Source organism: Quercus suber, unplaced genomic scaffold (assembly GCF_002906115.3).
Source record: "Quercus suber isolate HL8 unplaced genomic scaffold, Cork oak 2.0 scaffold_20, whole genome shotgun sequence".
Taxonomy (NCBI): Eukaryota; Viridiplantae; Streptophyta; class Magnoliopsida; order Fagales; family Fagaceae; genus Quercus; species Quercus suber.
Genome location: NW_027069485.1, coordinates 235,648 through 251,627, shown reverse-complemented (window position 1 = coordinate 251,627; position 15,980 = coordinate 235,648). Strand labels below are relative to the sequence as shown.

General features: G+C 31.7%; 1 protein-coding gene across 1 annotated transcript; it reads right to left on the bottom strand.

Moving 5' to 3' along the window:
• Nucleotides 1-10,917: 10,917 nt before the first annotated feature.
• Nucleotides 10,918-11,688, bottom strand: LOC111987280 (transcription elongation factor TFIIS). Its single transcript, XM_024018975.1, has one exon. The coding sequence runs from the start codon at nt 11,686-11,688 to the stop codon at nt 10,918-10,920; it is 771 nt and encodes a 256-aa protein (XP_023874743.1).
• Between the last annotated feature and the right edge of the window lie 4,292 nt (nt 11,689-15,980).

Below are 15,980 nucleotides of genomic sequence, written 5' to 3'. Positions count from 1 at the left end.
AACTCTTACATGTATTTAAACCTGCTTATGTTGTTGTTTCCGTGACCCTCAAGGAGTTGGAGTTCCGAGTTGGAATCGGAATCGGATTTTGGAGAAGGGCGGTGATTAATTTTGGGTGTTTGGTTTTGAGTTTTAGCAAGTCACAACTAATTACTAATTAGTACTTAGTGTTTGGGTTGGTTTGGTCCATTTATATTTCCTTATTTATTTATTTATTTTCTACTTTTTCCACTATTGAAAATAGATAAGATTTTGGATCCCGCATAATTATTAAACCCAAACTGGAATAAATGCTGGTTCATTGGTTCAACCAGTGGGTATAGATTGAACAACATGATTAAATGGAACTAAAATAAATATGAAAAAAATGGCATGCCTTAATTACTAATTAAAATTAAGTCTAAAATACAAGTCACCTAATTTAATAAAAACTCAAAATTTCACAAGTTACAACACCAGAAAGTATAAAATAAGTGGATTCTAGTTAGTTCAATTGGTAAAGTTTCTGATGGTTGAATAAGAGATCTGAGGTTCAATCCCTGCCTACACCAAAAATTGATTAGTGTCTTGATCTGATGATAAAGAACTATCATTAGGAGCGGATGCTATAGGTTGAAACTCTTTCTCTAAAAAAAAAATATAAAATAAAAGAATATTGTAGCCAAGGCTCTGCGAAATAACTGTTTTTATATTATATTTCTTAAAATTTTAGGCATAAAAGTATATATCAAACTCTAAAGTTACGTTCAATGCATATTGTATATCTCAAACATTACTCTAATCTCATGAATTACAATTTGATTAGAAATTTGAAGCTATATCTTTGTTGAAAGTCAAGCATCAACCTCATAAGAACTCTCCTATTTTCATTAAGCTCTAAATTCAGAAAACAATATTGTAGTGAACCCAAAAAAGTAATTTTATTCAAAACTACAAAATCTAATAGGTTATAACAACCCGTTTCGCTTGCATGGAATTGCAAAAAAACTGTTGGAATTTACTTTTAACATGCCAATTTCATAAGTTGTCCGATCAAACAACCGAGCTGACTTAGGTATTGCTTCACCAAGTTACAGGTCCAACTAGTTGGGCTGAGTTGGGTTTTAATAACCATGCCCACAAATGAAACTACAATTACACTTAATTGTGATAGTCAAAGAAAAAAATTAAAGTGAAAAGTAAAAATTAGAAAAAAAAATAAATATAAAAAGATAAAAAGTCAAATGTATCCAAAAATAAAATCTTGGGGCTGAGTTTGAAAGTGAAAAATGATTTTTTTTTTTTTTTTCCATTTGTTTGTTTGTTTGTTTATTTATTTATTTATTTTTTTGGGGACCTTAGTCATATGGGAAATAAGGGCCGTTTGGTATATGTGTTTAAACATATGTTTTTCAGTTTTTAAATAATATTACCTATATTTTCATACACATTTTCACCTACACATATTTTCAAAAAATACAAATAACATTACTAAAATAACATTACCAAACAAACCCTAAGATGTTAATGAAGTATGCCTTGATCTTTGAATTGAGTCAACTCAGGTCAAACATTTCATGATCATCTCGTCAATTTCAGAAAAAGAAAACTCTAGAAAAGGCCTCTGTCAAGTGTCAACTATTTCCTAAACCTCACACGGTAATCAGAGCTTTTGGTGATGGGTTTGGAATCTTGGTGATTGTTCTTTAGGGGCACCTTTTTCGTTTTTGTTTTTGCCTCAGGAGTAGGAATATGAAACTTGATTATCAGCCTCTTTTTGTTTGAAACCCCATAAAACTTTTCATAGCCACCGTCTTTGTTTTGTTTGATGATCGATGCCTTGGAATCTTGATGATTAAGAAAAGCCATACCCACATCTGTTTCTGGATTTTTATATTTTTATATTTTATTTTATTTGTTTATTTTATTATTATTATTTTTTAAAATTGGAATTTGAGAAAATTTTGGATTTCGTGGTATTGGGTCACTAGTTCACACCAGTTGGTTACCGATCGAACCGTATGGTTAAATGAAAATAAAATAATTATAAAAATAAGTTTAATAAATCATAAAATAAATATGAAAAAAGGCATGCCTAAATTACTAATTAAAATTAAGTTTAAAGAACAAGTCACCTAGTATAATACAAACTCAAGGTTTCACAAGTAACAAAAGTAGAAAGTAATTATAAAATAAAAAGGATTTCATAAAATTGTAACCAAGTTGCTAAATATGTTATTACATTATATTTCTTAAAATTCTAGGTATAAAGGAATATCTCAAACTCTAAAGTTACATTCTATGCATATTGTATATCTCACGCGTTGCCCTAATCTCATGAATTACTATTTGAACCAAAACTTGAAGCTATATCTTTGTTAAAAGGTCAAGCATCAACTTTATTATAAAATCACTTGTTTTCGTTAAGCTCTAAATTCATTCAACAATATTGCAATGAATCCATGAAGGTAATTTTATTCAAAATTAGAAAACTAGATGGGCCACAACAACTTGTCCGGGTTTCATGGGTTGTGAAAAATCCTTTGGGTCTTACTAGATTTCATTAGGTCAATTGCATAAGTGGTCCAATCAAACAACTGGACCGGCTTAAGTGTTGGTTCATCAATACTGGCCCAACTGGCCTAGAACGGTCAGGTTTAATGATTATGTTCACAAATAAAATTGCAATTACTTATCTCTTCCAAGAACACAACGTTTAATTCTCCAAATAAAAGTAGTTCATTTTAGCAACTTTTTTTTTTTTTTTTTTTTAAATTTCAGAAACTCTAAGAAGGATTATTATATTGTGATTGTAAAAGAGGGACTATGTATTTAATTAAGATTTCCTTAAAATTCAAAGAATTCTAGTTGGATTTGGATTCGGATTAGCAAATTTGAAGTTGAGGAAGCAGGGCGGTAATGTGTTATAGGCTTATGACCCTTCGGGGACATCCGATAAAAAATGTGTTATAGGCTTATAGCTATTGGGGCTATTGGGTATTTGGTTTTCGAGTGTCAAGTAATTCCGAATAAATACTAAAACATGTTTGCTGTTCAGCCTGTTCGGTTTGGGCTGAGAGGTGAATTTTAATTTTATTTAATTTTTCTTTGGTTTATTTATTTTTTACTATTGGAAATAGAGAGATTTTGACTTTTGAGGATTGGATCACACCGTGTAATTGCACTTCATATATATATATATATATATATTAATTGAAAGTGAAAAAATAAAATGGAAAAAAGTAAAAAGATAAAATGTTAAAAAAAAAAAAATTGAGATTGACTTTTGATCCTCATCCTTAAAAGTATTGCATCAGATATCAATCCAAGATTTAATACTAATTTATTGGGTGGCTTTTAAATTTTAATGGGTACCCCACCCCCTTGCAATTGTGTTTCATTAGGTTTTTTTAATTAAACTTAAAGACATGAATGTATTAAATTTAACTGTCATTGCAGAAGAAAGCATCATTTGTGTTTTATTGGTCAATACAATATGTGTTTGAAATTAATTGGAGAACCTAATATACTGTACATAAGTTTTACTTTATGTATATATATGTTCTCCCTTTGTGATATTTACACTCTGTTTTTTATTTTATTTTATTTTATAAAATGATTCGTTTTTGGATTTTTTGTTTGGGTAGAAAAAATACAGGTTTTCCTTTGTTTGAATGTCACTTTGAAAATAAGAAAGGAAAAATTTTAAGTGTGGAGTACAATTGTGATGGTTTGTTGAGTATTTGAAGTTTGGAAAATGTTCTGTTAATTTGAGCTTATTTTTAGTTGATTAAAAAATTGTTTTGTTGTAACTTATGCTTTCGTTATACCAAACATCAAAATTGACAGAATTTTTTCTAGAAAACATTTTCTGCCAAAACAAACAAAGCATTAATTTTTGTTAACCAATTATTGGTCTTTTCAGTCTTAAAATCACTAGGGACGAATGTGGTAATGGTTTCTATAAGTAAAGCACATCAATAATAGATGGTTTCTCAGTTTGTAAATGGTTTGGCTCTACATTTGATGGAGGAGACGAAGCATTACAATTGTATCCATCTCTAGTATGAGTACATTAAAAGATTTATTTATTTCCAAAAGGAAAAATATATTTTGCTAAAAGGACTGACATTGAATTTCAATCTCAACCCATGAAAGTGTTGCACCGGTTCTCAATCCAATATTTTATATTTATTTATTGGATGGTTTTTTAATTTTTATGCGTAAACTGCCCCTCTCAATTTGCAAGTGAAATTAGTCAATTTTGTTCATGTTTCATTAGATTTTTCAATTAAATTCAAACATATGGATGTATTGAGTTTAATTTCCTTTGGAAAAGAAGATGATGTTTGGATTTCATTGGTCAATACAAAAATATATTTGAATTTAATTAGGAGTTAGTTAACATATTTATTTATTGCCAAAAGTATAAGCATCTTTTGTTGTATGCCAATAACTTCATAGTTTAATTGTCACATTTTAGTATTTCTAATTTTCACATAAAAGTCCATAATTCAAGTCCCCCCCCCCCCTTTTTTTTTTTGGTAAATGAAAATGGTTAGGAGGGCTCACCAGTGTGGCTTCTCTACCTGGGTATAACCATAGTAATATCTCAACTGCTCCTAAGGAGGACCCTATACTCCTAGTCAGTTAAGTTAGGTCGACCGGTTGTGATGGAGATGTAATATAAGGAGCACCAATACACAACTAGTTATTTGAGGCTTGAACCCAAGTCCTGAGACTTGTTGGCCCGGTTTCTTACCAACTAGACCACTCGAATGTTGGTGATTCAAGTCCTCCTTCATTGAGTTCACTCATTGTAACTATTGAGTTTTAATAACAAAAATTAAAAAAAAAGAAAAAGAAAGAAAAAAAAACTTAATCCGTCAACATACATTATAATAAAATTTATATCCTTTACTTTACGGTTGCGACAAATGAATGCCTTCTCCACGTAGATGGTCTATTATATGCTCCTTTATTTTGTATGTATAAAATTGATGTACATTAATGATTTTAGTACAATCATTGGTGGAGCCAGGGAGGGGCTGGGGGGGGGGGGGGGCGCATGGCCTCCCCTGAGTTTTTAAAATTTCCATTAAGGGTGCTAATAAAATGCTATATTATATGTAAATATGCTATAAATATTCTACTCCCACCCCCAAAACAAGATTTTGAGTGAGAGAAAAAAAAAATACTACTAGTCAAGAAAAGCCCAAAAAATATTAAAACATATTTTGGATGCCCTAAAATTATCGAATTGGTTTAGAAAAGCCCAAAAAAATAGTAATAAAAAGAGCAAAACAAAAACATCTAGCCCATTCCTGAGCCCATAAGCCTCCAAATTCAAACAATAATCCATCTTTACCAACTTCCAGAATTCCCAAATAAACAATATCCAAAAAAAAAAACAAAAACAAAAACAAAAACCCTGGCCTTTCAATTTTAATCTCTGCAGATTACTAGAGAAAAAAAAAAAAAAAACCCAAATCTCATTTAAAATAGTCTTACGCAGCCGTAGTCTTCAAATCCTGGAGTCCTAAACAGTTGGCTGATCCCTTACACCTGCTGCCTGTGCCTACTATCTCTCTATCTTTTATGTTTGAGAATGCAAGTTTCTTTTGTTCCCTGGGTATATGAGAAACCCAAACTAAAAGACTTAAAACTGTGTAATGGTTTGAACTTTGAACTTTTGATAAACGTGTACTATATTGCTTTACAGGTTGCATTTTAATATTTGGAAAACTTAAAATTTTTATTATTTTATGTGTTGCGATGAGACTTGAGACTGAGACTAGAGACTAGACTCACTTAAGTTCAATACTGCTTTTTATTTTATTTTTTTAATTTTTAATTTTTATGATGTGTTGTGATTTGTGATTTGATATTTATAATTTTATACTGAGTTATTATTCTATTATCATAATAATTAACTTAAGAGAATTTTGTTATATTAATTTTGGCTCACCTGAATAAAATTTCTGGCTCTGCCACTTCATACCTTTGTGAAATTCTATCATTAAAAGATCAAATGTTTTAAAATATTACTTCAACTAAAATTTTATTATCTAAATTATTGAGAAATTTTTAAAAGTTCCACTATTTATTTTAATTTTTACTTATTTATTTATTAAAACTTCTGTATGGTACAACTTTTTGTCACATAACTAAAAATATTTCTTTTTTTTATTTTTATTCTATTATTTAATTTTAATGATATTAATGAAATTTCTTATACATGTAATAATTTTATTTAATCCAGTTGGATACACTAATAAAATTCAGGGATGATGAAAATTCTCCAATCCCCACTATTTCACCCAACCTCACTCTGTCCCACAAGAGTTTTATCTGCCTTGAAGAGTTGCAGCATGAGATTGGTTTTTCCCACATCTCCCTGAATATTTATATACATAGTTTTTATTTAATATATATTTAAATTATTTATATATAATTTGATTTTTGATACATATTTTATTTATATTTTTTTTTTGAGAATCTATTTTATTTATAATTGATCTATTTAATATATATTCTACAACCATCCAAAATCACTTGTTTTTTTCACTCAGCACTCTCACAACTCCCTCCCATTTCTTTTTTATCACTACTTTTTTCTAATTTTAAAATCACCTTATTAGAAATAAGGTGATTGCATACGAGGAATCAAAGTCAAACATCAGGCATTAGAATAACAACAAATTAAAAAGAATGCCTTGCACTTTGCTACTTCGTACTGTTACGAGCGATCATATATAATATATCAATGATACTTCAATTCCTAGAAAAGGGATAATCGCAATGGAAATATCCCCAAGTGCCAATTAATTTAAAAGTAATTGACTTATATATTTAAAGTTGAGGAGGGGAATCTGAGCCTTACAATCCTTTTGGTTGGGGAGAATGGAAAAAAGGTTGAAAAATTAGAAGAGAAAATCACTTTTTGTGTTATTTGGTTATGAGAGATGTGAGGATAAATGGCTTGGATAAGGGAATTGGGCTGTGGGCTGTGCTCGAGGACAAATAAGTATTAGTAAAGGCAAGTAAGTTATCGGACTGAGAACGAGAGCTAGTCACGACAACCAGGTGATGTTGTCCGAGGAGACAAACCTTCTCGGGAAATAGAGTGGAAGCTTAAGTCTGACCACCCAACAAGTATTAGGCAGTGGACAACCATGCTTGGAAGGAGGACAAGTTTCAGAGAGAGATGAGTCAACAAAGAATTGAGAAATATTTGAAAGAAAGCTGCTACCACCGCATTGAATACTCTGCATCTAACCAACTAGTTGCATTAATGTGGAGGTGATGCCTAAACAGTAACTTCTAGCCTTATAGTTGCCCACAAAGACTTTAAGAAAGTTTTGATGGGACAAATATCAAGTAGATTAGTTATATGATCAATAAGTGGAGGGCTAAGATGAGAGAAGGTGGGGGAGTATAAAAGGGAAATGATTCCATTACAGAGAGGAGAGGAGAGGAGAAAAAAGAAAGAAAATAAACACTGTATAACCAAGAACTATAACATTTATAGAAGTTTGGGATATATATAAAAACATACCATCCTCGGATTTGATCGAGAAGTGTTTTTCTTTTAAGTTTGCTCTTCTTAGTCATTCCTATACTAAACTAACCCATTGTGATTCATATTTGACTTGTTAAATGTTCAATATTAACCTACTTTTTAACAAATTTATTGTTGTGGGCTTGTTGGGCCATCGTCCAAGTATTTTAGGCTGTGGATCAATTTGCCCCCCTACAAGAAAAAATTAGGGGGGTTTGAGTATTTTTTTCACGAGTCCACCAATATGCAAGCTCTCCCAATTGGGGAGAAATATTGAGAGATAATGGAAACACAAACGTTATTAGCCTTTTGGATAAAACTATCTTTATGCAACGTGGTTCTTTTTCCTTCTTCTTCTTCTTCTTTCTTTTTTTTTTTTTTTTTTTGGTCTTTCTATGTTACTTCTCTTCCGGGTATTTTATTTTTTCATCAAATCATTCATTTTCTTCTCTTATCTTTTTTAAGTTTTTGTAAGATTTTTTAAAAATGAATTGTCTATCCATACAATTTTTTTTAATAAAAATATAATTTGTTACTTTAAAAAAAAAAAAAAATATCTAAGAGGGGTATCAAAGTAAATTTATAAAAATTACATTTTTCATCCTCTCATTTTTTTTCTTAAACAAACAAAAAAGTTTTCCATTGATTCTTACACTTTTCTACTCCCCCAACCAAATAACATGATGGAAAACTAAAATATTTTCTATCCTCTTACTTTTTCATTCTCCATACAAACAGACCGTTATTGTTTTCATTGAAAATGAAAATATAAAAAAAAAAAAATGTTGACATTTGAATTGAAGGTTTCTTCTCAAAAAAAAAAAAAAAAAACTTAAAGGTTGTTGGTGGTGTATTTTCAATTTCACTATAATTATTTACAATCTAACGTTGAGTGCAAGGGAACCTGTTTATTATGAGCAGTTTATGTTGTATAAAAGCATTTTCAAAATTATTGAAAAGTAGGTCCAATGAATTCATGATTTTGTGGTGCAAAATTTTCATTCCTTTTGATATCTGCTAAAACATGGAAGAAACAAAATAAAATCTTGGAATCTTGTTAAATTTGAACTTTGAGGAGTGATTATTAGACATTGAGTTCTTTTCTTACCAATTCCCAGGAATTAAATAGCTTAGACTTGGTTAATGAGGGGAAAAGGAAAAAATTGCTTACCACATCAAGTGAAAACTCGAAGCATTAGTTTTGATCATGGATGGGAAGTCACTTCACAATTAACGTATATATCAGTTGCTCACTTCTCTCTCTCTCTCTCTCTCTCTCTCTCTCTCTCTTTTTTAACAAGATAGAATTCTATTCTGGCCTAATCTAAGTGTATATATATATGTGAAGCTCCCTCCTGGAGCCTTAAACCCCAGTTCTTGTCCTCCACGCCCCACAAGCACTTATACCTATGGAGTGACCATCATACCAAAAGTGTGCAGTGGTATCAGTTGCTCACTTCTTGAAATATCCATGGCTGAAGAACTGTTACTCAAAAAAAAAAAAAAAGGAAAAAAAAAAGAACTGTTACTTTTTTTTTTTTTGAGAAGCAAAAAAATGAGGGTTTTTATGGTCATATTACACCCCCAGGCAGGGAGTCAGTGGCCTCGGTTAGAGAGTCCATAGTCGGTATCTGTTCTGTACCCTTTGTGTGGGAGTCACCTCACACTTTGTGAGTACACCTCACCATTAAGTTTACCCACCAACGAAAGCTTGCAGGTAGCGGGACTCGAACCTAGGTGTGTTGCATGAAGCGTCCGAACCTTACCCACTTAGCTAAGCCCTCGTTGACAAAGAACTGTTACTTAAATAAATAAAAAATGAAAAAGAAATTAAATAAGCTTTTAGCAAAAATTGCTCAGCCAGGAAGCATATTACTTTCTAAAGCACATAAGTTGTTGCATTTGCAACAAGTGACATAAGTTGTCATGGGTTCATCGGCACTCCGGGTCTGCATCTAGTAATAGGTACACTTGTGCTCGTGACACCGGCTATACTAGAACATGTTAGTGGTGGCCTTGTCTTCGTCATCAGCATCATGTACACATCTTTTCAACCTTTTCAGCCACTATAAAGGACATAGATACAAAAAGATTGGATTCCCAAATATCTAAATTTCCAAGCTTATATTGAGTTTCATAGTCTAAGCTTTTCTGTCTAATACACTGTTGACTTTCATTATAAGCTCACTAAACTGGTGATGCTATTCTCCTCTGTATAATGTGACCCAATTAGTTGTCACTGAAAATTAACCAATCACCCTGAAACTTATACAACTTATCATTTTAATAATGATTAACATTTATTGGTAAAATTAAACTTTTTTTTTTCATGTTAAGCAACAAGAAAAACCAGTTGGACCTAATTTTTTTCCTTTTTCTTGGTGCTTGACATTACAGGATTTTGATGGGATTGTCAATGGATAGTTGCAAATAACAAAGGGAGGGCATATACTCAAAGAGTTAAACCAAAACTTGCTTTGGGGGAGGTAGAGCTGCCACATGAGGCATTTTCAGAGGGTTGGGGGCTCTACTAAGAGCTCATATATGGGCGAATACTGAATTCTTTATATTAAACGTAATACAAACTCATTCACTTGGCCATATATCAGATACCATTTGTTATTTCCATAAGAGGGCTTGTAGAAGCAGCTAGCATCATTGAATACAAAACAGAATTCTTAATAACCATGATGTAAAAATATAGCTAAAAAAGGTACCAGAGATCCTGTGCCAGCACAAATTCACAGCCACTCAATGTATGGATCGGTTGCTCACAATTTTATAGATCAGGGCTAAAGGATTCTCGCTAAAAGGAATTGCTCTCGGCAAACAATGCACATACAAAATGTGCGACAAAATTTTAACCAAGAAAAAAAAATCTAAATATTTGAAACTGATTATCATTAAAATTTAATGAGAATTCATACATAAGGAACCATTGTGGACTGTACTTGATCTTATAGAACGAGTCAATATAGACTTTAATGGAGCTTTTGCATTACTTGATTCTAGCTCTGCCGCACGTCTAACAATTGAAGAGGAAATTTTTTTTACTGCTTGTTAATAAATTTATCTGCATAGCCAATATGGTATGCAGTAAATTATTAATTTCTAAAGCACATTCAAAATGTGCAACTAATCAACCAGGAAAAAAAAAGAATCAAACAATTTAATTAGAACACTATATCAGAAGATGATAAGAAGACTTTACATATGAGACAGAGAATCTTAACATATAAGACCAAAAACGTAGTTACATCAAGAATCATTAATGTGGACAAAATATGGAAGTAATTCCTATTCTTAGACTAATAATTTCGTCCAACATTAGCCGTAGTGCTCTTGACAATCAATAACGAACATAGCCGTGGCCCTAATTAGACCTTCCAACGTTTGCTGCATTTGCAACAAGTGACATAAGTTGTCATGGGTTCATCGGCACTCCGGGTCTGCATCTGGTAATAGGTACACTTGCGCTCACGACACCGGCTGCACTGGAACATGTCAGTGGTGGCCTTTTCTTCCTCATCAGCATCATGCATACATCTTTTCAAGCTTTTCAACTGTATCTGAATGTTCTCACTCTGCCTCTTGTGACTGGCCATCTCCTCTGCACTCATGGTTACAAGAGTCTCAGGCTTGATCTCCCCAAGAAGCACCTTCCTCCTCAAATCTGGGTTCTTTGGGTCTTTGAGATTGAACAAGATGGATTGATAATTAGCCTTCTTGATGGGATTAGACCACCCAATCCTTTCAAACATAGCAGACTCTACTGAAACAGCCACTTGAACTGGGTTTATTGCTGGTGATATGCTCTCATCAGTTTCAAAAGAAACTCTGGAAAAGGCCTCTGTCAACTGTTTCCCAACCCTTTCACGGTAACCAGAGGTTTTGGTGATGGGTTTGGAATCTTGACAATTGTTCTTCAGAGGCACTGTGGTCGTTTCTGTTTTTGCCTTAGGATTAGGAATACGAATCTTGATTATCAGCCTCTTTCTGTTTGGAACCCCAGAATCCTTTTCAAAGCCACCACCTTTACTGTAATTGATGATGGGTACCTTGGAATTTTGATGATCAAGAAAAGCCATACCCACATCTGTTACAGGCTTAGGAAGCCGAAACTTGAGAACCTCAGTCTCTGTGGTCATTGTCACAACGTGTAGTGAGATTGTTGATGATCAGTGCTACCTTCTTCCTCTCCCAAATTAAAACAGAATCAAATAAGTCTTGCTCTCTCCAAGTTGAATTACACAACGTTGTAGCAACTCTTATAATTTCAGAATATATGTATTTAAATTTGCTTGTGTTGTTTCCGTGACCCTCAAGGAGTAGGAGTTCCGAGTTGGAATCGGAATTGGATTTTGGAGAAAGGCGGTGATTAAATTTGGGTTCTAGCCGTTGGGCTGTATGCTGTTTGGTTTTGAGTTTTAGTAAGTCACAGGTAATTACCAATTAGTGATTCCGGAATATACTACTGTTTATTGATTTGGGGTTTGCCGGTTTGGTTTGGTCAATTTATATTTTATTTATTTAATTATGAGATTTTGGATCTGCATAATTATTAAATCCGGATAGGAATAAGTGTTGGGTTATTGGTTCAAATTATTAGGGATCGATCAAACAACATGGTTAAATGGAACTAAAATAAATATGAAAATAATTTTGATAAATCATAAAAATAAATATGAAAAAAATGACATGCCTTAATTACTAATTAAAATTAAGTCTAAAATACAAGTCACCTAATATAACACAAACTCAAAGTTTCACAAGTAACAACAGTAGGAAGTATAAAATAAAAGAATATTGTAGCCAAGACTTTGCTAAATAAATCTTATTATATTATATTTCTTAAAATTCTATCAATAAAAGTATATCTCAAACTCCAAATTTACGCTCAATGCATATTGTATATCTCAAACGTTACTCTAATCTCATGAATGACAATCTAATTAGAAAGTTGAAGCTATATCTTTGTTGAAAAGTTAAGCATCAACCTCATAAGAACTCTCCTGTTTTCATTAAGCTCTAAGTTTAGAGAACAATACTGCAATGAACCCAAAAAGGTAATTTTATTCAAAACTACAAAACCAAATGGGTTGCAACAACCGGTTCTGATTGCATGAATTGAAAAAAAATAGTTGGATTTTACTTTTAATAGGCCAATTTCATAAGTTTTCCGATCAAACAATTGGACCGGTATAGGTATCGCTTCACCAAGTTACAAGTCCAACCGATTGGGCCAGATTGGGTTTTAAAAACTATGCCCACAAGTGAAATTACAATTACACTTAGATGTGATAGTCAAATAAAAAAAAAAAAAATTAAAGTCAAAAAGTAAACATAAGGAAAAAAAAAAACTAAAAATGTAAAAAGTCAAATATGTTAACCAAAAAAAAAAAAAGAGCCAAATTCGTAAAAGTAATGAATAATTTTATGGATCACAAAGCCCACTTAAGAAGAATTATGATCGGGTTAAGTGACAGATTGACCTTTAAACTGAGCCTGATAACCCAATCACCCTTATGTTGGTTGGAATGACAAGGTATGACCCATTAAATCTAATACCTAAGACTCAAGAGCTGTGTTTATAATTTTGTGCTCGTCTTTACTTAATATGTCAGAACTTTATGTGCATTAACATTTAAATGTATGTCTTAATATCAGTAGGGGCTTTAGAAATTTTTGAATATATTTAGTTATTGAAAAAAAAAAACACACAAATACATGAAGTTTTACAATTTCCTTCTACAAGTTTTCATATTTTGAAATCGTCTCATGATAGTTTATTATTAGTTGTCATTATCTATTGTCAATGTAAGTATGACCTTTTTATTTTGTTAATTTTGTATAATATTTTGTATTTAAGCAATTGTGGTTATAAATTGGTCTTTTTTTTTAATAAAAATATTTTAACTAAATGACAAAACTCAACTCCACTTGCATTATATAATTATTAACACACACACAACTACACTCATCCATACATAAATATACGTTAAGTTGTTGTTTGATTGTGGGATAAGTTGATATGTGATTAGGGTGTGCAAGATTTAAAACAGAGTATGCAAAAATATTATTTAGAGTAAATTAAATTAGTAAAACAATATTATATATATATATATATATATAATTTTTTTTTTCAAGTCAAAGGGTTCATTTGAACCCTTTGAAGTGTATGTGCAGCCGCACCTACCTGATATCAGTGATATGACATGTCATGTTCTTTGAGAAGTTCCTTGTGATGTTTACATTTAAGCAAATCTAACAGATGTTCAAGTATGGAGTCGCTTGGATGCTTGACTTGGTACTGGACAATACATCAAATAGTTTGCACTTAGCACAAGTAAACATAAACTGATGAGCAAGCTTAAGCTTGACTAATTTAAATGTGTCAAATTGGATGATAGCTGATACATCAGCAATCAAAGAGGGCATTTTCCTGACCAAATTTGTCTTTTACTTAGTTCAAGAAACATGCTAATTCTGAATTAGGCAAATTGTTGTTGGTCNTATGGTTATGGGCCGTATAGCCCAAATTATAGAGTAATGAAGAATTATCATGAACCAAAATTTTCTAATAAAACTTACGGGTTGTAAAGCCCAATTCGTAAAAGTAATGAATAATTTTATGGATCACAAAGCCCACTTAAGAAGAATTATGATCGGGTTAAGTGACAGATTGACCTTTAAACTGAGCCTGATAACCCAATCACCCTTATGTTGGTTGGAATGACAAGGTATGACCCATTAAATCTAATACCTAAGACTCAAGAGCTGTGTTTATAATTTTGTGCTCGTCTTTACTTAATATGTCAGAACTTTATGTGCATTAACATTTAAATGTATGTCTTAATATCAGTAGGGGCTTTAGAAATTTTTGAATATATTTAGTTATTGAAAAAAAAAAACACACAAATACATGAAGTTTTACAATTTCCTTCTACAAGTTTTCATATTTTGAAATCGTCTCATGATAGTTTATTATTAGTTGTCATTATCTATTGTCAATGTAAGTATGACCTTTTTATTTTGTTAATTTTGTATAATATTTTTGTATTTAAGCAATTGTGGTTATAAATTGGTCTTTTTTTTTTAATAAAAATATTTTAAACTAAATGACAAAACTCAACTCCACTTGCATTATATAATTATTAACACACACACAACTACACTCATCCATACATAAATAATACGTTAAGTTGTTGTTTGATTGTGGGATAAGTTGATATGTGATTAGGGTGTGCAAGATTTAAAACAGAGTATGCAAAAATATTATTTAGAGTAAATTAAATTAGTAAAACAATATTATATATATATATATATATAATTTTTTTTTTCAAGTCAAAGGGTTCATTTGAACCCTTTGAAGTGTATGTGCAGCCGCACCTACCTGATATCAGTGATATGACATGTCATGTTCTTTGAGAAGTTCCTTGTGATGTTTACATTTAAGCAAATCTAACAGATGTTCAAGTATGGAGTCGCTTGGATGCTTGACTTGGTACTGGACAATACATCAAATAGTTTGCACTTAGCACAAGTAAACATAAACTGATGAGCAAGCTTAAGCTTGACTAATTTAAATGTGTCAAATTGGATGATAGCTGATACATCAGCAATCAAAGAGGGCATTTTCCTGACCAAATTTGTCTTTTACTTAGTTCAAGAAACATGCTAATTCTGAATTAGGCAAATTGTTGTTGGTCATTGAAGAACCATAGTCAGTAGCCACAAAGCCACTGTAAAGGACATAAATACAAAAAGATTGGAGTCCCAATTCCAAAGACCTAAATTTCCAAGCTCATATTGAATTTCATAGTCTAGGCTTTTTTGTCTAATACATTGTTGACTTTCATCATAAGCTCACTAAATAGGTGATGCTGTTCTTCTCTATAAAATGTGACTCCAATTAGTTGTCATTAAAAATTAACCAATCACCCTGAAACTTGTACAACTTATCATTTTAATAATGATTAACATTTATTGGTAAAATTAATTTTTTTTTCATGTTAAGCAACAATAAAAACCAGTTGGACCTAATTTTTTTCCTCTTTGTTGTTGCTTGATATTACAGGATTTTGATGGGATTGTCAATGGATAGTTGCAAATAACAAAGGGAGGGCATATACTCAAAGAGTCAAACCAAAACTTGCTTTGGGGTAGGTAGAGCTACCATATGAGGCAGTTTCAGAGGGTTGGAGACTCTACTAAGAGCTTATATTTGGGTGAATACTGAATTCTTTATATTAAACGTAATACAAACTCATTCACTAGGCCATATATCAGATACCATTTGTTTATTTCCATAAGAGGGCTTGTAGAAGCAGCTAGCATCATTGAATACAGAACAGAATTCTTAATAACCATGATGTAAAAATATAGCAAAAAAAGGCCACAGTGATTCTGTGCCAGCACAAATTCACAGCCACTCAATGTA